The sequence below is a fragment of the Canis lupus genome, chromosome 24, assembly GCF_048164855.1.
Source record: "Canis lupus baileyi chromosome 24, mCanLup2.hap1, whole genome shotgun sequence".
NCBI classification, from domain to species: Eukaryota; Metazoa; Chordata; class Mammalia; order Carnivora; family Canidae; genus Canis; species Canis lupus.
The window spans coordinates 44,451,512-44,477,710 of NC_132861.1; the positions used below are offsets into that span (position 1 = coordinate 44,451,512).

Consider the following 26,199-nt stretch of genomic DNA (forward strand, 5'->3'; position numbering starts at 1 on the left):
CTTATAAGAGGATTAACTCACTTAAAAGAGTCTTTCCATGAAGAGTATGGAAGGACCATCAGTTAGTTAGAGATACTCTAAATTCTGAATCCAGAATTCCACACATAAATTAGTGTGGGGCTGGGTTATTATGGGGAGATATAATAAACTTCACGTACATTATAGATGTCTTCCGTGATAAAGGAGCGGTCTCTGAGGCTTTCAAGGAAAGGAAATGGCTTTGTTATTGCATTTGCTATCTCCACCTTATTTTCCTTGAAGTGATTCAAAAGAGCCTCATGGGAAATCTTCTTGTTCTGGCCTATTGAAAACATCCTAAGGAAAAAAATACAATGAGAGAATGAGCATCAAGTTGCCCTTCCCCTCCCCCCCAAAAAAACAAAAACAAAAAACAAGCAAACAGAAAAGTCTAGGTAGGCCCAGATGTTTCCCTTGTAAATTCTTTAAAATATACATTTAAGAAAGGCTATTACTGATCTTACACTGATTCTGCCAGTGAATAAAGAAAAAAAAAGGAAAACAGTCCAACTTCTAGAGTTTGACAGCATCATCTTGATACAGAAAACCTGACAGAGACACCACAAAAATGAAAAGCACAGGTTGCTATCTCTCCTGGACACAGGTGGAAAAACATGTTCCTACATAATGTTAGCAAATCAAATCCAGCAATAGATAAAAAGGATAAATACATCATAACCAAGAAAGTAACTTTCTTAATCTAGTAAAGGGTATACACCAAAAAAAAAAAAAAAAAAAAAGCTAAAAACCAACAAATATGCCTAACATCATACTTCAAGGTGAAATATTAAGTATTTTCCCACTCAATTTGAGAATAAGATAAAATGTGTACTGTCTCCATTTCTATTAAACAATTACTAGACATTTTAGCCAATGCAATAAGGTGAGAAAATAAATTTTTAAAATATACCTGATAGGGAAGAACTATAACCACTATTATTTGCAGCTGATGAGATTGTATACTTAGAAAACCTAAAAGAATTTATAGACAAATTTTAGAATTAATTAGTAATTGAACAAGGTAATTAGACTCGAATAGATCAATATATATTTCTATATACTTGCAGTAAACAAATTGAAACACAAATAGAAATCAGTATCATTACCAAAAGCATCAAAAACCATCAATAATAAAGACAAAGCCAATAAAAGTAGTGCAAGAACACTACACTGAAAAATCATAGAACATTTGCTAAGAGAATTTAAAGAAAGCCAAAATAAATGCAGAGATATACCATGTTTATGGATTTGAAGACTAAATAGTGTTAAACTGTAAATTCTCCCCAATTAACCTACAGATCCAATATAATTTCAATAAATTGCAAGTGGAGGTAGACAATAGGTCCCTGGGTCCAGTGCTCTGGACCACTGCCACCATCAATGCAAGAGAAGAAATGTCTCAAGCAGAACTCCTCTCTGGGGGCCTCCTTTAGGATGCTTCTCTGAATGAACATGTCCTAGAACCTGGGGTGGTCTCAGAATGATCGATCTCAAGGATTACATCATTGAAAGCCCTCCTCTCATGGTGACAACCCAGCAAAATGGCCCTGTGGCTAGCCTTCGAAGGGATGAGATGGAATTGAGATTGGTGCCATCCCCCAATACTGAACTCCCCATGGTGGCCATACAAGGCTTGTCCTTGACCTACAACCAGACAGGACTGGGGATGTCTTTAGAAGTTTTATGGATGATCTCCAATCCCAGGGAAAACATAAGATTCTGGAGCTTCCTGACCCTCAGGGACAGGATGTCCCCAACCATGGTGGGAGTTGGTGAAACCCACAGAGCAAGGGCTACTGCTGGTGCTTGGCTGGGGCCTCCACCTCCTGCAGTAACTATGCAGAAAGTCAACATATGAAGGGGTGGTGGGACACAGAGCTAACTCCTCCCCCCACCACCACCCTGGAGGTGGCCAGTTGGTTTTGTTGCCTTTTTAACTGTTTTCTGATCCCCTTCTCATATTTGAACTCTGAGTGACAGTACTAAGGTGTCATACTAGTTTTTTCTTGCTTTTTGGTAAGGGAATGAATTCATTATACCTCTGGGGTTGTTATGGGTTAGCTATCCCAACAAAACCTGGCTGGGTCTGCTCTCTCCTGACCCCAGCCCACTCTGTGGTGGCCTGTTCAGTGAAGGAGCCTTTCTCTCATGCACTGGTTATATGGAGGGCATCAGGTGGAAGGCTGCCCATAACCTCCCTGTCTGTGATGTTCACAACAAAGAGAAAATCTGCTGGAATAGATTCCTGAGGACTAGAGAGAGCTCAACAAAACATTGGTTTCAAATAAGATTTTTCTGGAAATTGACAAACTGATTTAAAAATATACGTGGAAATGCCAAGCTTAGCCAAGACAATCTTGAAAATGAATAACAATGTTTAACTTGCTATAGAGTTACAGTGATTAAGACAATGCAATATGGGCACAAAGATTTTTTTCCATATATCCTCCGCCATCATTCAACAAATTATTTAAAGTGTCTTTAAAATACTTAAAATGTGTAAGTAGAAGTTAAGTGTAAATTGGAATGAAAATAAAAAGAAAGGGGGGATGAGACATAAAACCAAGGTCTGAGAGATTTGGTGGGACTGTGGCTCTGAGCCAGGGGTCCGTAGACCCCACATTGAGAAACATGCATCTCTTTGGTCTTCAGGCTATTTCGAGCTGGGAATAGGTAGACAGTCCGTATTAACTATCTCCACTTCTATTTTCCTTTATCTTCTTTGGGCCTCCAGCAAGGTTCAAAGAGTGAAGGTGAAGCTTTTCTCAAGCCCCATCTTCTCTCCTCCATGGTTGGAACCATGTGCTCCCAGGGGAAGAGGGCTGACTTAGTGGTGAATTGCAGAACACTGATTGTTGTTTCAGTTCTGGTGATGTAGTGGATTTATCAGCAGACAGATAAAAAGGAATGAGGGTTCATAAGCTACAGGAGAAATATCCAATTTTCAGCTGAAGTGGAGGAAATCTCAGTAGAATTCACACAAACCTACATATTAAGGAGATTGACAGATCTACGTTGGGAGTACTTCGCTTAGAAAAAGAGGACATTCAGACCAGGTCCCCCAGAGCTCCTCTGTCCTAGACCACCCATCCACCAAGTCATGGTAATCCATTCCTCTGCCTTTCCAGTCACTGATTCATGGATGGTCAGGACTAAGCCAGTGTGGACCAATGAGTTGCTAGAAGTTTGCCTACTGCTTTTGTGTTAAACAAGCCAGTCTTTTGCTCCAGGTGGCTCTAAAGAAGGCAGCATGTCCTCCAGCTGCTGCTAGTAACCATAACAGGCACCCACAACTGTAAGTTCGAGCTGGTGCTGGGGCATCAGAGCAGAAAGATGAAAAAGTACTCAGACGACTGATGGCATCATTGGGCCACTGAATCAACCAGCCTTGAAATCTGGGTCCAAATGCCAGATTTTCCATTACAAATATATTCTCTTTTTTTTTATATATATTCTCATTTTTAAGCCAATTTGGGTTAAGGTATTTGTTAACTTGTAACATCCAGAAAGTATCCTAACTTTTAAAATCCTCAAAAACTAGTATGTGAAGAAAAAAGGCTTCTGAAATAAAAATAGATATGTTTAAGAACAAGATTTTGGCTTAGTAGTCGAGATGTGAAGGGTAGAAAAGGTAAATGATGCTCTGCTCTTCATAACAGCATCAGACCCATGGGCAGAAGACAAGGTCAGAACCTAAGAAGCAGGCTGAACTTTGAAAGGTCCTGCTGGAACTTGAAGTGTGTGACTCTGGAGGCCTTTTCGTGACACATGACATTCTGCTCCCCCAGGGACAGTTCAGATTATTCAACGCCTGGAATGCTGAGAAGCAGAGGAAGATTGGAGGCTTGTGCAAAAGCAGGGTTCAGTAGATATGTTAGTCCTTACTGGACCAGTGGGGTAACCATCTTTGTCAGCTTCCCCAATGGCTTTAGTTCAGGGTTCCGTATTGAAAGATGAGTCTGGGCTGAGACAAAAGTTTATTACCCAGAGCAGGAGGCTCCCTGGGCCCTTGGAATTCAAAGTAGGGGCAGCAGCAGGAGCAGTGGCTACTGTAGCTGCAGAATAAAGAGTCCGGGCTTCCTTGTGGATGAGAATTGGAAGCAAAGAGCAGGAAGGAGCCTGGGAAATTTGGGTGTGAATGTTCGTTGCCAATTCCCAGGTCTCCTTCCAAGAGAGGGACATCAATAGGTATGACACTCCTGGTCCCTCCCTAGCCCTCCTCCTTCCCATGAGGGATAAGCTCTTAGATGTTCCTGGAGAAAAAGCACAGGCTATAAGTTATGATCTCTTCCTGCCTGTCTCTCTGGAGTTAGCCTGAGGGCAGAGAGGAGGCCGCAAGGCTAGTACTCCAGGTGTAGGCATTGTGAGAGCAGACCCTGCCTGGCTGTGGTGAGGTCCCTAATCATAGTGCCCACTGTGAGGAAACTCATTGTTGTGACATAACTAAGCCATGTCTCCCAATCTAGTTTTGATTCATAAAAAAACTGATGTCATAATCTCCAACTATCTGACTTCTTCTCTCTCTCTCTTTCTCTCTCTCTCTCTCTCTCTCTCCTCTCTCTCTCTTAAGTGGCTTTGAAATATAGCATGTAAAAGGCATTATTATGGGATCCCCTTAAATCCCCACAAAAAACAAGGTAAATACAGAGCATTAGCCTTTGCTTGGAGATGTGCCTGTTACAAATGAAACTGCCTCCCTGGACAGGCCCAATAGTGACTCACCACTGTCTGCCAAAACATAGGGCTCAAAGGGCAAACAGAAATCAAGAGGTTTTAAATATCCAGCATGGGGGATCCCTGGGTGGCGCAGCGGTTTGGCGCCTGCCTTTGGCCCAGGGCGCGATCCTGGAGACCCAGGATCGAATCCCACATCAGGCTCCCGGTGCATGGAGCCTGCTTCTCCCTCTGCCTGTGTCTCTGCCTCTCTCTCTCTCTCTCTGTGACTATCATAAATAAATAAAAATTAAAATAAATAAATAAATAAATAAATAAATAAATAAATAAATATCCAGCATGGATCCTGCAAAGAAAAAGGGAGTCACAAGCAGTCTTGGGAACAATTACAAAATTGGCAAGAAGACAAATGCCACTTTCTGAAAAAAGAAGCCATTCAGATATGCAGATCTCCCCGACGATGTGGGTAGCATAGTGCCAAATTGGCCTTCAAGCGGGAACTATCCTATTAAAATTAAGTTCTACGATGGACTCTCAACACTAACTGGTGACTTTCCTTCCCTCTATAGTTTGAGCTGTCTGTTCTCCACACCCCAGATTGAAGAAGTCTCTGCTAGATTCTGATGGCTGTAGGAGTCCTGGGATTGGGGAATTGTCACAGATTATACATTGCTAGCTTGGCTACAAACTAGCTTGTGTCAGGTTTTTTTCTCTTTTGTGGGTTGGAACCAGATTTGTGATATTTTTATTCTTATTAATTATATTTGTATATTTATGTAATTATATTATTATATTATTATTATTAATTCTTATTATTCTGGTAACCCTCTTGTCTCTTGGAATTAAGAAATAAGAGACCCACGGTTGGATGCGCCTAGACTGGTAGTGCTAAGAGGAGCACAGGCAGCTGCAGCCAGAAGGATGAGAATCTGGACTGCATCCAATCCTCTGCAGCTAAGTCTAAGTTCCCTCTGCCAGAGGAAACTTTGGGGCCATAATTTCTTTGGGAGACTAGCCTAAAAACCAGGGGAGATTTCATTTTGGTTCCTTAATTTTACTATGGGATTTAATAATGGGAGGGGATGTCAGGAAAGATAGCAAAATAGGAACTGCCAGAAATCCATCTCTCCACTCAGACAACAACCGTACTAGCAGAAGCTGTCTGAAGTCATCACTTTGGCACTCCTGAGTATATTTGAATGTTCGCAGCTTCCAGGAGAAAGCCTACCCAGGAAAGCGTGGCTAACTTTGGCCAATTTCAGCCTTTAACACTACAGTAGCCATCTATCCCCCAAGCCCAAGCCCAGCAGCAGGCAGCTGTGCCCACATTTCTCAAGTGGCTTGGTGCAGCCAGCGGGGGCCAATAAGGAATTAGTCTTCCAAATATTAGGATTCTGTGCCCTGATTGCTGATGACAGCTTTTCATCGCTGGGGTGTAGGCATAGAAGCAGGCAGCCATTGATGGAGTCCCAGTGGTTGGGGTGGTTTCCTGGGGCCTTAAAAGAGCTGCACCTCGTTTTTTTGCTAGTTGGTTTGTTTGTTGACTCAGTTTCCTTTCAGTTTCTTCCCTTTTAGAAGCCAGACGTTTATGATTCAGACCTTCAAAAGCAACAATATAGGGGAATTTAGAAAGCCACTGTGCACCTACCCAGGGACAGATGCAGGCTAAAAGACCTAAGCTTTCTCCTCAGGCTCATCCTCAGCCCAGAGTTATATGGCAACCATTTCTTTAAAAATGGAAGGAAGGGGCAGCCCGGGTTTAGCAGCTCAGCGGTTTAGCACTGCCTTCGGCCCGGAGCCTGATCCTGGAGACCCGGGATCGAGTCCCACGTTGGGCTCCCTTCATGGAGCCTGCTTCTCCCTCTGCCTGTGTCTCTGTCTCTGTCTCTGTCTCTGTCTCTCTCTCTCTCTATCTCATGAATAAACAAATAAAAATCTTCAAAATAATATAAATAAAATTAAAATGTTAAGGAAGCAATTACATCTACATATCATCCAAAAGAAGTAAATACTTCAAAAAAAATCTAACTAAAGAAGTGAAAGACTGCCATGGCATGCTGAAACTACCAAATATTGCTGAAAGAAATTAATGAAAGCCTATAAATGGGAAAAAAATCTCACGTTCATGGATTGGAAGACTTAACATTTTATGATGTCAGCACTACCCAAAGCAGTCTATAGGTTCATCACAATCCCTATAAAAATCCCAAAAGCCTTTTCACAAAAATGGAAAGCTGATTCTCAAATTTATATGGAATTGCAATAGACTGAATAGCCAAAAAAATCTTGAAAAAAGATAAAATTAGAAGACACACACTTCCCAACTTTGAAACACAGTACAAACCTACAATGATTGAAACAGTATGGCACTGGCATAAGAACAGGCTTATGGAACAGTAAAATAAAATAGAGAGATTAGAAATAAACCCTCATACATATGGTCAGTTGATTTTCAATAAGGGCTCCACTAGCATTTAATGAGGAAAGGATAGTCTTTTCAGCAAAAGATGCTGGGAAGACAAGAGATCCACATGCAATAATCCCCACATACATAAATTAACTCAAAATAAATCAAAGACTCAACATTAAGAGGCAAAACTATAAAATGAGGGAAGTCCTTGTAACACTGGGTTTGGCAATTATTTCATGGATATGACACCAAAAGCATAGACAACAAGAGAAAATAGATAAATGGCACTTCATCAAAATTAAGACCTTTTGTGCATCAAAATACATTACCAAGAAAGTGAAAAGACAAACCCACAACTGACATCATACTCAACAGTAAAAAGCTAAAAGCTTTTCCTCTAAGATGGGGAATAAGACAAAGACGTCCATTCTCACCACTTCTATTCAGCATGGTACAGGAAACCTAGCCACAGCAATCAAGCAAAAAATAAAGTGCATTCAAATTGGTACAGAAGAGGGATGTCTGGGTGGCTCAATGGTTGAGATTTCAGCTCAGGGTGTGATCCTGGGGTCTGTGGATCAAGTCCCACATCAAGCTTCCCACGAGGAGCCTGCTTCTCCCTCTGCCTATGTCTCTGCCTCTCTCTGTGTCTCTCATGAATAAATACATAAAATCTTTTTTAAAAATTGGTACAGAAGCAGTAAAACTGTCACTATTTGCAAATGATATGACACTATGTATAGAAAACTTTAGAGACTCCATCAAAAACTATTAGAACTAATAAATCCAATAAAATTGCAGGATACAAAATCACTATCCAGAAATCTGTTGTGTTTATATACACTACAACAAACAAACACAAGGAGAAAATAAGAAAACAATCTCACTTAATACTACATCAAAAAGAATAAAATAACTAGGAATAAATTTAACCAAGGAAATGAAAGACCTGTACTCTGAAAACTATAAGACACTGATGAAAGACATGGATTAGAAGAATTATTATTAAAATGTACATGCTACCCAAAGCAATCTACAGACACTGTAATCCTTATCAAAATATCAACATTTTTCACCTAACTAGAACAAATAATCCTAAAATTTGTATGGAACTACAAAAGACCCCAAAGAGTAAAAACAATCTTGAAAAAAAAAAAAAGAAAACTAGATGTATCACACTCCCAGATTTCAAACTATCCTACCAAGATATAGTAATCAAAATGGTATGGTGCTGGCACAAAAATGGACATATAGATCAATGGAACAGAATAGAAAGCCCAGAAATAAACCAACAGATAAATGGTCAGTTAATCTATGGTAAAGGAGGCAAAAATATAACATGGGGAAAAGGAAGTCTCTTCAATAAATGGTGCTGGAAAACTAGACAGCTACATGCAAAAGAATAAAACTGGACCACTTTCTTACACAATATACAAAAATAAACTCAAAATGGATTAAAAGCCTAAATGTAAGAGAAAAAACCATAAAATTCCTAAAAGAGAACAAAGGCAGTAAACTTATGGACTTAGTCTTAGCAATATTTTTTTTGCGGGGGGGATCTGGCTCCTCAGGCAAAGGCAACAAAAGCAAAAATAAACAATCAGGACTGCATCAAACTAAAAAGCTTTAGCACAGTGAGGGAGATCAACAACAAAATTAAAATGCAACTTACTGAATGGGAGAGGTTATATCCAAAATGCATAAAGACCCCATAACAACTCAACACCAAAAACACAAACAGTCCAATTTAAAAATGGACAAAGGACCTGAATAGACAGTTTTCCAAAGAAGACATACAGACGGCCAGTAGACACATGAAAAGATGCTCTTCGGGGAGGGAGTATAAATTGGTACAGCCACTATGGGAAACAATATAGAGGTTTCTCAAAGAGTTAAAATCAGAAATATCATATGATTCAGCAATTCTACCTCTGGGGAACTGGTGGGTAGCAAGGATGAGCAAAATAGGTGTAGGAGATAAAGAAGTAAAAAATTCCAGTTCAAAGTAAATAAATCATGAGGATGAGAAGTTCAGCATGGAGAATATAGACAATAATATTAAAGTAACTTTATAAAGTGACAGATGGGAACTACACTTACCATGGTGAGCATTTCATAACACATAAAAATGTCAAATTACTATGTCGTGCACCTGAAACTAATATAGTAGTGGATGCCCACTATGATTTAAAAAATAAATACTTTTTCGGGATCCCTGGGTGGCGCAGCAGTTTGGCGCCTGCCTTTGGCCCAGGGCATGATCCTGGAGACCCGGGATCGAATCCCACATCGGGCTCCGGGTGCATGGAGCCTGCTTCTCCCTCTGCCTGTGTCTCTGCCTCTCTCTCTCTGTGTGTGACTATCATAAATAAATAAAAATTAAAAATAAATAAAAAATAAATACTTTTTAAATAATAAATAAATAAATAATTAAAAAGAAAATGAAAAGACAACCACAGGACAGGGTGGGGGGAATATTTGCAAGACAAAAATCTGATTAGGGATTCATATTCAGAATATATAAAGAACGTGTGAAGCTTAACAACAAAAAACCACAAAGAACTCAATTCAACACGGGCAAACAAGTAAACAGTTCTCCAAAGAAGATATACAAATGATCAACATGCCCATGAAAAGATGCTCCACATCGTTAATCATCATGCTAATGTAAATCAAAACCACATGGAGGTACCACTTCATACCTACCAGGGTGGCTGTAATAAACATTTTTAAAAGAAACAACCCCCCCCACCACCACACACACACACACACACACACACACACACTAACAAGTTATTGGTGAGGATGTGAAGAGACTGGAATCCTGGAGCATTGCTGATGGAAATGTTGAGTGGTCTAGCCACTGCGGAAAACAGCTTAGAGGCCCAAAGAATTAAAGGTAGAGTACCACGTAACCTAGCAATTCCACTCCTGAAGTGGGGCCCCTCAGAACCAACCAGTGGGCAGGGGTATCTGAAGTTGCAGGTACTAGTTCATTCTTTTGACCCAGTTGGTAAAGAACCACTGCTTGGAGCCCCTTCAAGGGCCCTCCTCCACCACCTGCTGCCCTAGTCACCCTCACCTCCCACCCCTCAAGACCTCCCAAATCAGCAACCTGGTGCCAATGAGTCCTTAAGGAACCTGCTCCAGCCTTCCAGGGTGATCGTTCTCTTTAGAAGATACGGAGCAGAATGAAAGCAAAGAGACTACTGTGGGACTTTGTTCTGATTTGATTAAGTGAAATCTCGTTTTGAATTTGCGTTCTGCCTCCCCATCCGGTGCTTTCGGGACTTTTTCCTCTTTCCAGATTTGTTAGAAAGTCTACACTGCCCTCTCACGGCAGAATCTTGATATTGTAAGTCCCCTTAAGACCCATCTCGTACTTTTTGCTCTGAATTCACCCTGTTGTCCATCCTGGAAAAAGAGAACTCTCTTCTCAACCCTGTAACGGAATAGCTCAATATCAAGGTTAGAAGGGCCATTATGTCCTTCGAGATAAGAGTGAAATAACTTAGGAATTGGTACATGAGATGATTTTCCAGATCTAGACAGAGAAGTCTTTGTTCACATTGTGAGGGAGGTCCTGTGTCTTTGACTCTTTCCCACCCCCTTTCTGAGCTGTCCATTTTCCTAGGTTCTTGAAATATTCATTGGGTTTCAGGCTTCCCAAGAACAATGTATGCCTGGACTCTGGATTTCCCCCTTAGGCTGGAAAGCTCTGAAGTGAGCCCCACTCTGAGGACTCATGAAGGAGCGATGGGGTATCTGAAGTGTCAGAGCAGTGACATGGCTTCTGGAAACCCATCTCGACAGCCTCCACCATTGCACAGAGCCTGTTGGCTTCTGCTGGCTTGTCCTACAAATTCTCCACTCTGAGTGCTTCCCACAAGTAGAATCTCAATGGTTACTTGAACAGAGAAGAAAGGGGAGTAAAACCACTGGAGTTGCATTCATGTTCCTATTTTCAAAAAACAAACCAAAACAGCTTCATACAAATATAAAATACCAATGGTTTTAGTCAATTCATTAATTAATGAGGGCCCCAGAAAGGCATTAAAACTAGTTCAAAGGAGATTTGGAAGGAGTGAGATTTATGTCCGTCAAGGCAAAGGAATGCTGAAATGAATTTGTTAATATATACAAAACTGGTTACTATCCTACTGGGCAAGAAATTATCTGAGGTCATCTTTTCTAGCAGACAGTAAGTGATTGCACCTCTCCCAGACAAAATCCATGTGCATTACCATGGCCAAGACTCATTTACAAAACTTTCTGATAAGAGTCATTTATGTTATTATAGGTTTTCTGCTAGTTAACCTCTACCTCTTACAGTTATAAAATACCTGAGGCAATAAAAATTCAGTCGAAGTTGGATAACCAGCACTGCGCTAAAAGAATAACCAGTGATCTCTTCATTTTTCTTGACCATGTATGAAATAGGATGTGTACATTGATGTTTTAAGGAACTGGGGCATGATGGTCCCCAGCCTCTGGTTGTCAGCATTCCCCTCCTCCTTTGTTCATATAAATGCCAAACTTGTTTATCACTTTTGAGCCCATAGGTGGTTTTCTCCTATGACATTGTCAAGTATGTTTATGCCAGTTGTGGGGGCACTGAAGTCCCACTGAGCCAGGTTGGCATCCCAGAGGGCTCAGTGTGGGATAGCACAGAAGAGCACCTGCATCTGGACTTTCTAGGTGGGTCTGGAGCAGACTTGTTCTTTAAAGGATCAGATAGTAAATTTTTAGGCTTCACAGACCCAGAAGCTCTCTGCAGCAACTACTCAGTCACTAGCACAAAAGCAGTTCTAGACAAAATGTAACAAATTATGTGGCTGTGTTTGGGTGCCTGGGTAGCTCAGGACATTTAAGCATCCAACTTTTGATTTCAGCTCAGGTCACGATCTCAGGATCCTAGGATCAAGCCCTGTGTTGGGGCTCTGCACTCAGTGGGCAATCTCTTGAAGACTCTCTCTCTCCCTCTCCCTCTGTTCCTCCCTCCGCTTTCTCTCTCTCTCTCTCTCTCTCTCTCCCTCCCTCCCTCCCTCTCAAATAAAAATAAATAAATCTTTTAAAAAATCATGTAGCTGTGTTTCAATAAAACTTTCAAAACATGCACTGGGCTGGATTTGGCTCATGGTCCATAGTTCATCAATCCCTAGTGTATTAGACTGCTCAGGCTGCATTATAAAATGCCACCAACTAGGTGACTTAGACAACAGGTATTTATTTTCTCACAGTCTTGGAGGCTGGAAGTGTGTGCTCAAGGTATTAGCAAATTTGATTTCTCTTGAGAGCTCTCTTCCTAGCTTATAGATGGCCATGCTCTCACTGCGTCCCTACATGGTCTTTCTTGTGTACAGGAATAGAGATAAAGAGAGAGAGGGAGAGATCTCTAATGTCTCTTCCTATTCTTAAAATACCACCAGCCCTATCAAGTTTAGGCCCCACTTTTGTGACTTCACTTAACCATTATTGCCTCCTTTGGGCTCCGTTTTCAAATAGAGTCACATTAGGGGTTAGGGCTTCAAAATACCAATTCAGTCCATAACCTGGTATAGAAAATATAGCAGTCTTCATTCATTCATTCATCCAGTAAATATTAGTTGTGTTTACAGTAAGCCAGCCCTAGACAAATCCAATCCTAGCCCTTGCCAAGCTTTGATGCAGCAGAGGAGGCAAAGTTTAAACAAGGAATTTTAATAAAATGCAAAGACAAAGTTAGCAGGCCAAACAAACATAGTGCAATGAGAAAATTACATTTAATGTGAAACACAAATGTTTATTAAAATGCTGAGTTTGAAGTCTTGGTGATATATCCAAGTAGAGATGTTATTCAGATGAAAAAATATATTGAATTGAGAACTCGGAATGCAGTTCTAGGCCTCAGACATTTGGAAGTCATTGAAACCATGGGAGTGGTTATGGTTGCCTAGGAGAGCAAATGGCACAAGATGAGCAGTATAAGTGTCTACACCAGTGGTTCTCAAACTTGAGCAAGCACCGGAGTTACCTAGAGGGCTTCTTAAAACACAGATTGCTAGGTCCCACCCACAGAGGTTCTGGCTCAGTAGGTCAGGGGTGGGGCCAAAAAATTTGCATTTCTGCCAAATTCCCAAAGAAGATGGTACATCTGGAATATGGTCTGATTTCAGAAAAAGAGATTTCAATTATAAACTGAACATAACCAGGAAAGATAGCTCCTTGTAACTTTCAGAGGAATTAAAACATCTAAGAAAAGTCCAAGATCTGACACTTCAGCTGTTGAGTCAAGAAATAAACCTAGACAAAAAAAATCACCACCACTATCACCATCACAATCACTACCACCACCACTAACACCTCCACCACCACCACCATCACCACCACCATTACCACCAACACCAACACCGTCATCACCGACAACACTACCACCACCACTGTACCACCACCACCACCAATACCAACATTGACATCACCACCACCACCAGAAACCACAATAGCATTGCCACCACCACCTACACCATTAACAATACAAACAATAACAACACCATCACCAACACCTCCACCATTACCACCACCACCACCACCACCACCATCATGGTAAATCTCAAGTACATTTCCCTAAAGTTGGTCATCTTGGACTATCCTGGATCACCTAATGCAGGACAATAAATACATTCCATTTGCTGCGTATCTCTTTAGCCTCCGTCTAAAGAATTTTCTTAAAGATATATTTATTTATTTGAGAGAGAGAGCAAGTGGGGTGAGGGGCAGAGGGAGAGAGAAAGAGTCTTAAGCAAACTCCTACACTAAGCAGGGCTGGATCTCATAACCTTGAGATCACGACCTGAGCGGAAACCACGAGGTGGACACTTAACCAACTGCGCCACCCAGGGGCTCCTCCATGTAAATAATCTTTAAAGAAGCAATCTCAATAGGCACTGATCAATGAGATAGAAGTTGTTCTAGCACAAGAGGTCTAAAGGTAGATATCCATATCCTTGAGTAGGACTTAGCCCTTGAGTTAATTTCATCACCACTGACGTGAATGTGGCTCTATCATTGGTGCTCCAGCCCAGAGAACAATTTGGCCCCAGTGGACCCTGGAAGAGACAGATCTCAAAATTTAGTGGAAAGGTTACCAGCAAGGACTTTAGTGTCAGCCAGCCCTGGATTTGATTTCTAGATCTGTCATTTACTTTCAGAGACCTAGGGCACATTCCTTTCTATGTTTGTTTCCTTATATTAAAATAGAAATCATTCTAGGGTTTCTCTGAGAATTAAATTTTAAAATATGCAAAAAGAGCAGAATCCTTGGCCTATGGGAAGTACTCAATAAACAGTAAGTATTTTTTTGTCACTATTTTCATTTCCATTGTTGTTTGGAGAAGAAATGAAAAGTTGAAGAATGTTTAAGCAGCTCGTAAAGTTGTCAAAGGGCTTTAATAGCTTGCTATAAAGTGATAAAACAGAAGTTCTGCTAACCTTAGGCAAGAGGCTTAAGAGAGTCACACAGGAAATTGAGTGGCCTTCATACTGTTGTATAATGAAAACCCATCACAAGAAAGGAACACCCTTTTAAAACCCTTGCTGCCACTGCCCAGGCAAACAATTAACAAAACGGGGAAAATGCAAAGGCAGCTAGCAAAGAATGCCAAAGAGAGGCAGAGAGCCATGCAAATAGGGGGAAAAAATCATTCCCAGATTTACAAATAATGGGCAACAGGTCATTTTGCAGAGAGCACTGGAGCAAAACGCTCTTCATCCCAGCTGGAGCAGTTTGATTTCACTTGGAGCTACTGCAGGTACAGAAGCTGACACACTCCTCCCAAAGAGTAATGGAGCCTCCAGCACCAGGAAGCAGCTACTCAGGGCAAGATAGTATCTGCATTTAACACAGAATAGTATTAGCTAAACCAGGACACGACCAAAGAGCAATCTTAGTGGGACCCAAAAAGTGACATTACATTTCAGAGCCCTGCTCAGGTGAGTTTTCACTGAAGAAGAGGAATCTAAATGCATCTTTGGGCCTCTTCCACAGCCATAATTCTTTTGTTGTCTTTCTGAAGTCTCGAGTTGGAGAATCCTCTGGGTGATACCAAAGACTGTCTTGTTGACCAGAGATACCAGCAGGCACAGCACTCAAAGCTACAGAACCATTTCAGTATGATTCCTTTTTTACATTTATCTTTTATAATTGTCTCTCTTCCCATTTAGACTGTTTCTTCTTGTAAGAAAAGGCTTTTTTTTTTTTAACAGATAAGAAAATAGCTTCACCGAAGTCATTTTTGCCTTCTGAGATGCATAAGCTCTGCTCCTCAGAGGGGTGCTCCCTGCTATATTCTCTGCTCTATCCCCACTGCCTAGAATACACTGTGCCTGCATAATGGTGAAACTACAATCTTCAATTCCTCCAAGTGGGAAAAACTGCCCATTGAAAGCAATTTTCGGTCTCCCAAGAGGTGAGGTATGAACATATTTTTGAACCAGGCCAGTCCTTTCATTTGGGAAAAACAAGAAGAATTTTGACCCCCATGACCTTCTCCCTCTGGTCCTTCTGACCAAAAGGACTATGCAATAATAATTGGGTTTGTTTAAAGCTGCTAAATTTATGGTAATTTGTTAAAAAATAAAACAAATAAATATAAAAAATAAAAATTTGTGATAATTTGTTATAGCAGCAATGGGAGACAAACACCGTGCCTCCAATTAGACAGTTATAAGGAGGAGATTTTTGTAAAACTGTGGCTCTATGGATCTAACTGTGATGGTGAAAAATGTCACTGAAAGTGTGGCAGGAGCCTTACCTCTGTGACATGGTCCTTCTCGAAAGGCATATCTTTGCTGACTATAGACTGGATGAACCCTGTGCCAAAGCACTATTTGGTCAGCAAGAAAAGCCTCTCCTACCCAGTTACTCTTGAAGGCTTGACCAAGATATCTTTCTGCTTCCCTCCTTCCCTTGCTGAAGGAGGAGCTCTTTCTTAAAATATGATATTGGGGCCATGATGAGGAGGTAGAGAAGAGAATTCAAACTTTCCATCAGTTCTTGGTGCTGCCAAGGACAGAGGCCTGATGTATTAGCAGAGTTCTTCCGAGAAACAGACAATAGGATCGAGAGAGAGACGGAGACAGAGAAAGTTTAAGGAATTCCTATGTAATTATGGGGACTGGCGAGTCTAAACTCTGCAGGGTTCATTGGCGGTCTGAAGACCCGGAGAAGAGTGGTGCTGCCATTTCAAGTTCAAAGGCTGTCTGCTGGAAAAATTCCTTCTTGCTTGGAGTTAAAAATCAATTCCACGTTCTAGTCAGACCTTCAACTGCTTAGATGAAGCCCACCCACATTACCTTAGGCAATCTTCTTTTCTCAAAGTCTAACAACTTAAATGTTAATCTCATCCAGAAATATCTTCATGGAAACATCCAGAATAATGTTTGACCAAACACCTAGGCACATAGCCCAGCCAAACTAACATATAAAATTAATCATTATACGTGGGTAGACTAGTTGGCTGGTTGGTTTGTTTGGGAATGTGCATATTTTCTAAAACAAATAAGTGCATGTAAAACATGAATTATAGGGCAGCCTGGGTGGCTCAGTGGTTTAGCGCCATCTTCAGCCCAGGGCCTGATCCTCCAAGATCGAGCCCCACATTGGGCTCCCTACATGAAGCCTGCTTTTCCCGCTGCCTGTGTCTCTGCCTCTCTCTCTCTGTGTCTCTCATGAATAAATAAATAAAATCTTTAAAAAAAAAACATGAATTATAATACTGCATATAATTATAGGGATAAATAGAGAAAGAAGTTAAAGTATTATAAGCTCATGAAATGCTAAATAAACTCTAGAGTCAAAATAGTTAGAATAGTCAGAAGTAACTGGAAGAGAGAAAGGTAATCCAGGAGTTTCAACTTACTAGCAGCATTCAATTTTTTTAATTGATTGTTCATTGTATTTTCCTTTATATATTTTCCTTTATACAGTTGAATTATTACATAAGTATGTTTTAAAAATAAATATATAAATTATTCAGAACTGTTTAAAAAGAAGAATAATGAGATCAGACTTACTATATCTAAAAACACATTACGAAGCATCAGTAATTTGAAACAGTTTGGTGTCAGTGCAGAAATGGACCGATCCCTGAAACAGAACAGAACGTTCAGAAATGGCTCCTAATTGCCTAAGGAATAGAAACCATGGTGAGGGTGCATTTCAGATTAGTGGGGTGAAATAGATGATTTGATGAATTGTCTCAGGGTGAGAGTAGCTACTTTTGTCCTTACTGCTAAAATAAATTTAGGACAGTTTTTTTTAATAAAAAAAAAATAAACCATAAAAGAAGGAAACAGGTGAATTTAGTTATATCTTGTCATGAAAAAGTCCTTTGTATGGGGTGCCTATCTGGCTTGGTTGGAAGAATATGTGACTCTTGATCTCAGGGTTGTGAGTTTGAGCTCCAAATTGGGTGTAGAGATTACCTAAAAATAAAATCTTGAAAGAAAGAAAGAAAAGAAAGAAAGAAAGAAAGAAAGAAAGAAAGAAAGAAAGAAAGAAAGAAAGAAAGAAGGAAGGAAGGAAGGAAGGAAGGAAGGAAGGAAGAAAGAAAGAAAGAAAGAAAGAAAGAAAGAAAGAAAGAAAGAAAGAAAAGAAAAAGGCCTTTGTAGTATAGCATATCCAAACACCATAAATGGGAAATTTTTAAAATTTTTTGTATAAATAAAAAATGTAAATTTCCACAAGGGAATAGACAAACCAGGAGAAAGTATTTATAGGTGTATGACTACTTTCCTTAAATCCACTGAGGTCAAAATAGTCAACAACATAAAAAATAACCCTATAGAGAAAAAGAAATGGACAGAGAAAATGAACAGTTGATAGGAAAAAAGCATTAAAAAATGCACCACTTTATTAATAACTAAAGAAATATGAACGAAAACAACTAAATATCATTTTTATTAAATCAGGTTTGCAAAACTTAAATATTTTATGAGTGAGGCTATGGGGAAGAAGACAGTGGAGAGGTAAATGAGACAAGTTCTTTGTAGAGTAATTTTGCAAGAGATGCCAAAAATGTCAGTGCATATCTTTTGATTCACCTGTTCCAATTCTTGGGTGTACCCCCCAGAGTCTACTGAGAGGTGGTGTGGAAATGTTCCTGCATCACCGATTAGAAGAGTAAAAATATGGAAAGAAGTAAGTATTCACCAATAGGGTAGTAGGTAATGCTATGCACCAGTCTAAGAATGGGGTGGATCTCTGTGTCAATTATGGAAATTGCCCTAAGATATATTAATAAGTAATGAAAGCAAAGTATACAACATTTTATTGCATAATGTAATTTGTGGCTTTTTAAGAATTGCATTTACTGAAGTATACATACCTACTTGTGAAATAACATGTTTTTCTTGCATACCCTTTTGCAATTCTTATTTTTAACCACATAAATGTAATGCTTTTGTTTTTAAACAACTCATTTTCAATGAGAAAAAATTACTGACATGGAGCAATATTACTATTAAGTGAAAAAATCAGGTTATAAAACAGCATGCATAATTATAATCACATTTTCCTCTACACATCTGTAATTATTCCCATATATATCTGTGTGTAAAAAGCCATCTGGATGAATGTGACCAAAATGTTAATTGGGAGAATGCCCAGAGGCAATGATTTTCCATTTGTTTCTTTGAATTTTCTATTGTTTTACAACAAGATTTCTCAATCTTAGCCCTCGTGACACTAGTTACATTTGGGGCCAGATTATTCTTTATTGCGGGTCCCATCGGGTATCTTTTCGGATGCTTTGCAATATCATTGGCCTCTATCTATTAGATGTCAATGGCATCCTCCAACTGTGACAAACAAGATATCTTTAGACATTGCCAAATGTCTTCGGGGGAACAAAATCATGACCCCTAGCCCCAAACACTAAGTTTACAGTAAACATGATTTATTTATGCAGTCAAAAAATTAAATATATATAGATTGGATCAAAAAATATATATCACAGGTAGATAATAGATAAATAATGATAGAGATAGGTAGGTAGGATAGATAGATAGATAGATAGATAGATAGATAGATAGATAGATGATAGACAGGAGAGAAAGCATGGGACATACACAAAGCACACAGTATGACCATTGGGAGGCAGATCAGTTGCAAAGCCCCTGAAGAACTGAAGAGACCACTCCACTGAGATTTTCTTCTGGCCTTTTTCTAGGTTCCTCTAAGACAGGGATAGCATGAGTATCTGTTCCCCAAACTCACCAGAAGGTATGCACTGAATGAGCAAGTGCCCACAACACTATCCTTCGGAGGCTTTGCGTATATTCACAAGGATGCTGCCAGGATAAAAATATTTTTGATACATCCTTTTGGAATTTACCTTCAAAATAGATAACATATATCTTTTAATAATTTCAAAGAGGGTCAATATGTCTTTTTTTTTAAGCAAAGCTGCTTATAAGAACTAGACAGATTTAATTTTGGATTCAAGTGTGATGAATAAGTTATATCATCAAATTAAACAATTTTGTGCAAAAATAAGCTGTGAGAATAGTTTCAAGTAGATGTTTATTGTTGTTTATGTGTCTCCCACAAAAGATATATTGAAGTCCTAATCCCTAGTATCTCAGAATGTGACTTTATTTGGAATAGGGTCATCGCAGATTAGTTAAAATGAGATCATACTCTAGTAGGGTGGGCTCTTAATCCAATATGACTGGCATCTTTGTGAGGAAAGGGAACATCTTATGAACAGAGACACACACAGAGAAAATGATGTGAAGACACACAGGGTGCAGACAGCCATGTGCCTGGAGTGGTGCATTTCTAAGTCAAGGAACGCCAAGGATGGCCAGCAAACCCCAGAAGCTAGAAGATGCAGGTAAGGAATCTCCCTTAGAGCTGTCAGAGAGACCAGCACCCTGCCAACATCTTGATTTTAAACATCTAGTTTCCAGAACTGTCAGACAATAAATTTCTATTGTTTCAAGCCACCCAGTCTGAGGAACTGTGTTACAGCTGCCCCAGGAATTAATATGGTTGTTTACTCATCATCCATTCCTCTTTTCCTAACAACACCCAGATTTTCATTTCTGCCGCTAACTGCATACTGCAGGGGACGGGACCTACTCCAATGCCAGGTCGGACCCTGGTTGGCTTAGCCAATCAGCATCTTCCATTACCTCACCCGTGAGACTGTTAAGGGAGGGGGGGTTGTATCTTAAATTGGGCCAGAGTGACTTTCAGAACTTCCCCTTAAAATGGTGGGACAGAGGGATCTCCAGAGAAGGATGTAAACTACTAGATGTGAACCAAAAACCATGCAACCTGAACTGCATCTGATACCCGCCACCTTCAGAAGCAGCAGAGCTGAGAAAGGCAAACACCCTGGGTTCTTGGAGATATCTTTAAAGCCCTGGTTCAGTCTGCCCTGAAATATACCAGTCTTACAGTTAAAGGCTTTATAGTTTAAGCCTTGGATTTTGCATTCCTTGCAACCCAAAGCTTCCTAGCTTTCAAGCTGGCATCGCAAGGCATATACACCACTTCCAACCAGTGCAAGGGGCTTTCAAAGGACTTCTTGGAGAGCTAGACATGAAGGACACAGGGCTGGAATCACACTTGCAGAGTCTAAAGGCTGGAGGCTGTGTCTAAAACTCACCCTGTGAGTTGTAGGAAGCTAGCAGCTGACAGGAAAAAAAAAAAAAAAAAGTAGCTATCTCTATGATGGGACTGCACTTAGAGAGCCTGATGGACAAGGATGGATGCTCATCTCCCAATGGCCAGAGGTGGGCTTGCTGTAGGGAGCCCTAACAGGTCTTCTCGAGGGAGGCTTTGCCCAAGAGACCCATATGGAAGGACAGCAGAGGGATGAATTAGAAAGCAGAGAAGGGAGTCTTTCATTGGTAATCAGTTGGCCGGCAAGAGGAGACATCAGCCACTTCAAGGGAACTGCAGGAGCAAGATATCCCAAAATAGTAGGACCCCTCCCAAATCCCCCTGAAATGCTCCCTGAGAAAATAATCTAGTACCTGGGCATCTGCCGCATGCAGAGAAAACACCAGGGTGCAATTACAAAGGAACAGGTTAGGCAAAGCCTCTCCTGCCCCTTCCTCTCCGGCCCTGCCACTGCAGCTCTGCAGAAACTGAAAAGGGCAGATAGTAAAAGAGGAAAATGAGTGATTAGGAAGGAAAAGCAATCAGATCACTTTCCTGTTGGTCCTCAGACTAAGTAAGGCCCCAGCTAATGTCAGGGAGAGGATTTAAGTGCAATAAAATATCAAATATTAGAGCAGATGAGATCTATTTGATTAAAAATTCTTTTCTAGTGACTAAAGGGCCCAGAAAAAATATGAACCCTCCTCAGATTTTAAGTAGTTTTAACAGACACAGTCATACCCACCCCATGTGGCCTTAACTCTAGGCAAGGAGGCCACGTATTGCTAATACCTGAAGTTCTGGCTGAGCGCTTCTATCTGGCAGAGGAGGGCACCCAAACTTCAAGCAAGGCAAACTAGAAATGCTACAGAGCTCAGGGCCTGGAAGCAATCCTCAACCAATGAGGAGCAGGTGTCTGTAGGGTCAGGACGCAGCTTCCTGCACTATATGGCCTGAAAACTCCCTCTTCATTGGCTGGTTCACTTTTCTATCTCACTTTCTCACTACTCCTACTCACGGGATTGCCTCCATAAAAATTACTTGATCTCAAATTCATGTCTGCTTCTAGGGACACCCAAACCAAAACACCAAGAAAAGATACGGTGATTTCAAAAAGCAGGTTGGAGGTGACATTAGGAAACAAAAAGATTGGTTTCTTACTGCTTGTCCATTCAACAGATCAATCACACCGGTATTTGGGGTGTGATTCATCATGAAGTTTCCTGCCTAAAACCTGGGGACAGGAGGCAGTGCGGTTTTCCATTGTCTTCTACATACTCATCACGTCTTGAAACTGAATCTGCATAGAGTCAGATGCTAATCACATAGCTCTTCTGACTTCTTCCTGCCTGGTGAATTTTCCACTTCCTCCCATGGTGCCCTCGGAGTGAGATGAGTTGTTCATGGGGGCAGAGCTCCTATGATGCACAGGTTCATCAAGTTGCGGTTGGTGGCTGATTTATGTCAGGGTAGCTAGCTCCCAACAGCCCAATAGCCTTACTTTGTTCTTCCATCTTCTTATCAAAGTGTAGTTTACATATACAGTAAAATTCGAACATTTTCTTTTTTTTTTCTTTTTTTTTTTTTTTAATTTTTATGTATTTATGGTAGTCACGGAGAGAGAGTGAGAGAGGCAGAGACACAGGCAGAGGGAGAAGCAGGCTCCATGCACCGGGAGCCCGACGTGGGATTCGATCCCGGGTCTCCAGGATCGCGCCCTGGGCCAAAGGCAGGCGCCAAACCGCTGCGCCACCCAGGGATCCCTCGAACATTTTCATCTATAGTTCTGATGCTTCTTTTTGTTTTTTTAAATAAATTTTGTTGTGAAGTATAATTCATAGATTAAAAGAGTATAAAACATAAATATAGAGCTAGATAAACTGCCACAAAGAGGACACAAGTTCATATAACTACTACCAACATCAAGATATACCATCACACTTATTGTTTTAACCTTCACATTTAGGATGACAATTTATTATTGTATAGGGTGTGAGGAAGGGGTCAAGATTACTTTGTTACATACGGATGTTTAATTGATCTGTATCACTTATTGAAAAAAACTTTATTTCCTTACTGACTTGCCATGGAGTGAGTCCAGGTACCATATATGTCAGGGAAGTTTCTTGACTCTTTGCTATTCCATCAGCCTATTTGCCCATTCTTGCATCCAATATTATATTGTAATTACTGTACCTTTATAGTAAGTCTCAAAATCAGGTAATCTAAGTCCTCCAGCTTTGTTTGTATTCAGAATCGCTTTGGTTATTCTAAATTATTTTAATCTCCATATGAATTTCAGAATCATTTTCTCAATTACCACAAAGCAACCAGCTAGTATTTTTACTGGAACTGCCCTAAATTGGTAGGTGAGTTTAGGAAGAACGGGCAAATTAAGTTCTTAATAATACTTAATCTTTTAATCCATAAACAAGGTGGAGATCTTCACTTATTTTGTTCTTTTTTTTTTTAAGACTTTATTTATTCATGGTGAGAGAGAGAATGTGTGGGTGAGAGAAGCAGACTCCCCACTGAGCAGGGAACTCCATGCTCAGTGGTGAGGTCTTGATCCTAGGACCCAGAGATCATGACCAGAGCTGAAGACAGATGCCCAACCAACTGAGCCACGCAAGCACCCCTATTTTATCCTTTTTTAAATTCTCTCAGTAATGTTCAAAGTATTTGCTACAGCAATAGCAACACTGTGGAAGGAGCCTCGGTGTCCATCGAAAGATGAATGGATAAAGAAGATGTGGTCTATGTATACAATGGAATATTCCTCAGCCATTAGAAACGACAAATACCCACCATTTGCTTCGACGTGGATGGAACTGGAGGGTATTATGCTGAGTGAAATAAGTCAATCGGAGAAGGACAAACATTATATGGTCTCTTTCAATTGGGGAATACAAAAAATAGTGAAAGGGAATAAAGGGGAAAGGAGAAAAAATGAGTGGGAAATATCAGAAAGGGAGACAGAACATGAAAGACTCCTAACTCTGGGAAACGAACTAGGGGTGGTGGAAGGGGAGGTGGGGGGGGGGGGGTGACTGGGTGACGGCACTGAGGGGGGCACTTGATGGGATGAGCACTGGGTGTTATTTTATATGTTGGCAAATTGAACACCAATAAAAAATAAATTTATAAAAAAAAAAACAAAGTATTTGCTACAGAAATATTGAACATCTTTCATAAGATTTATTCATGACTGGGCAGCCCCAGTGGCGCAGTGGTTTAGCGCCGCCTGCAGCCCAGGGCGTGATCCTGGAGACCCTGGATTGAGTCCCACGTCAGGCTCTCTGCATGGAGCCTGCTTATCCCTCTGCTTGTGTCTCTGCCTCTCTCTCTGTGTCTCTATGAATAAATAAACAAAATCTTAAAAAAAAAAAGATTTATTCATGACTATTTGATATTTTCCCATACTTTCTTTTTTTAAGATTTATTTATTTATTTATTTATTTGAGGAGGGCAAAAACAGAGGGAGAAAATCTTTCAAGCAGGCTCCCCACTGGGCATGGAACCCAATGTGGGGCTTGAACTCATGACCCTGAGATCATAACCTGAACTGAAACTGAGTTGGATACTTAACCAACTGAGCCACCCAGGACTGTGACTTGACTCCTGCCTATCAAAGCTTAGTGACATGAAGATTCAGAAGAGGCTGCCCCATAGACTAAAAAAGAACGGAGTATCTGCGTTTTCAGGGATCTATAGGCTGTCCCCTAAAGCTCTTGATTGCATCCCTCCACTTCTGAGTCACTTACCAGGCTCTCAGGGCATCATGGGCAACTGGAAATCCAGGAAGTGGAACAGGAAATCAGAGCCAGATATATAATTGCAGAAGATCAAGTACCAGGAGAAGCCCCATTTCTGTAAATCCACAGAAGCTAGGAATTTGTCCACCCATCTTCCAACCTACCACCTCGTTATCTTTATTTTCCCATCCTTTGTATCCATTGCAAAGGGAATATGAGGTGATTCACTGAACTGCTATAGTTTGGCAAGATGAAATTAATACATAAAGAAATAGAAGAAAAATGGGGACATGGACATAAAATGAAATCAGGCAGATGTGAGCAAAACTATAGGCAAAAAATAAATAGGTCAGAGCCCAGGAAAGTCAAAAACAATGCCAAGGCCAGAAGCAGACAGAGATTTTCTAGCAGACTCAAGAATCTGCCCTATGACTTAGGGAGTCAGAATTTATTTTGACCACCATCATCTCTGTCTGGATGACTGCATCAGCCTCCTATCTGTTATCCCAGCTCCCAGCTCTGCCTCTTACCCAGAGTCTCCTGTCAAAATAATAACCAGAGTGATTTTTTGAAAACACAAATCAGCCCCAGAATAGGAGGAAAATATCTATAAATCATATATGTGATAAGAGTCTGGTATCCAGAATATTTAAAGAACTCTTACCATCTATCTAAAAGGCAAATAACCCAATTTTTAAATGGGCAAAGAATTTGAATAGGCTTTTCTCCAAAGAAGATATACAAATGCCTGGTGAGCACATGAAAACTTGCTCTGCGTCATTAGCCATCAAGAAAATGCAAATAAAATCCATGGTGGAAAACCACTTCACCTCCTCTAGGATAGCTATAATCCAAAAAAACAGACAATATCTAGTACAGGTGTGCGTGTGGAAAAATCAGAACCTTGTATTTTCAGGTGGGAGCTTAAAAATGGCATGATTGCTTTGGGGAACCACTTGGCAGTTCGTCAAAGAGTTAGATGGAGTTACCATATGGCCCAACAATCTTAATTATGGGTATACACTCAAGATCATTGTAATAGCATAAAGCAGTTGAAGTGAAAAACTGCCATGGGCAATAACAACGATGAGTCTCACTCACGTACTGCTGTGTCAAAGAAACCAGGACAAATAAGTACAAATTTTACAACTCCATTTATACAACAGTCAAAAACATGCAAAACTAATTTTTTGGCCCATATCAAAAATATGGGAAGAGGCTAGAAGCCTTCGGGCCTTGGGGGAACAAGAATCAGAGCCTCACTCAACGCTGCAGCTCCGGAGCTCTCTTTACCTCTTGACTTCTTTTTTTTCCTTTTTTTTTTTTTAAGATTTATTTATTTATTCATGAGAGACACACAGAGAGAGAGAGAGAGAGAGAGAGAGAGAGGCAGAGACACAGGCAGAGGGAGAAGCAGGCTCCTTGCATGGAGCTCAATGCAGGAATCAATCCCGGATCCGGGGATCACAACCGGAGCTGAAGGCAGGCGCCCAACCGCTGAGCCACCCAGGCATCCCTAGACTGAGTTTCTATTAGGAATTCAGCTCTAGTCTCTGCAAATATGTTTCTCTGCAGAGCAGCAACCATGGCCCCTGGACTCCCTGGACACATATATTTCCAGCCCCTTCACCTGGAACAATACCTCTCTTCCACTTACTTTCCATTCAAAAAATTCTAGGGAAGGCTTCTCATTA

The 26,199-nt window shown here is 40.5% G+C and overlaps 1 protein-coding gene across 1 annotated transcript in view; it reads right to left on the minus strand.

Moving 5' to 3' along the window:
* Positions 1 to 26,199, minus strand: part of LOC140616150 (uncharacterized) — a 50,496-nt gene that overhangs the window by 16,358 nt on the left and 7,939 nt on the right. Inside the window, exon 2 of the mRNA XM_072796636.1 lies at positions 159 to 315. Within this exon, the coding sequence (XP_072652737.1) occupies positions 159 to 315 (157 nt within the window). The remainder of the gene's footprint in view (positions 1 to 158; positions 316 to 26,199) is intronic.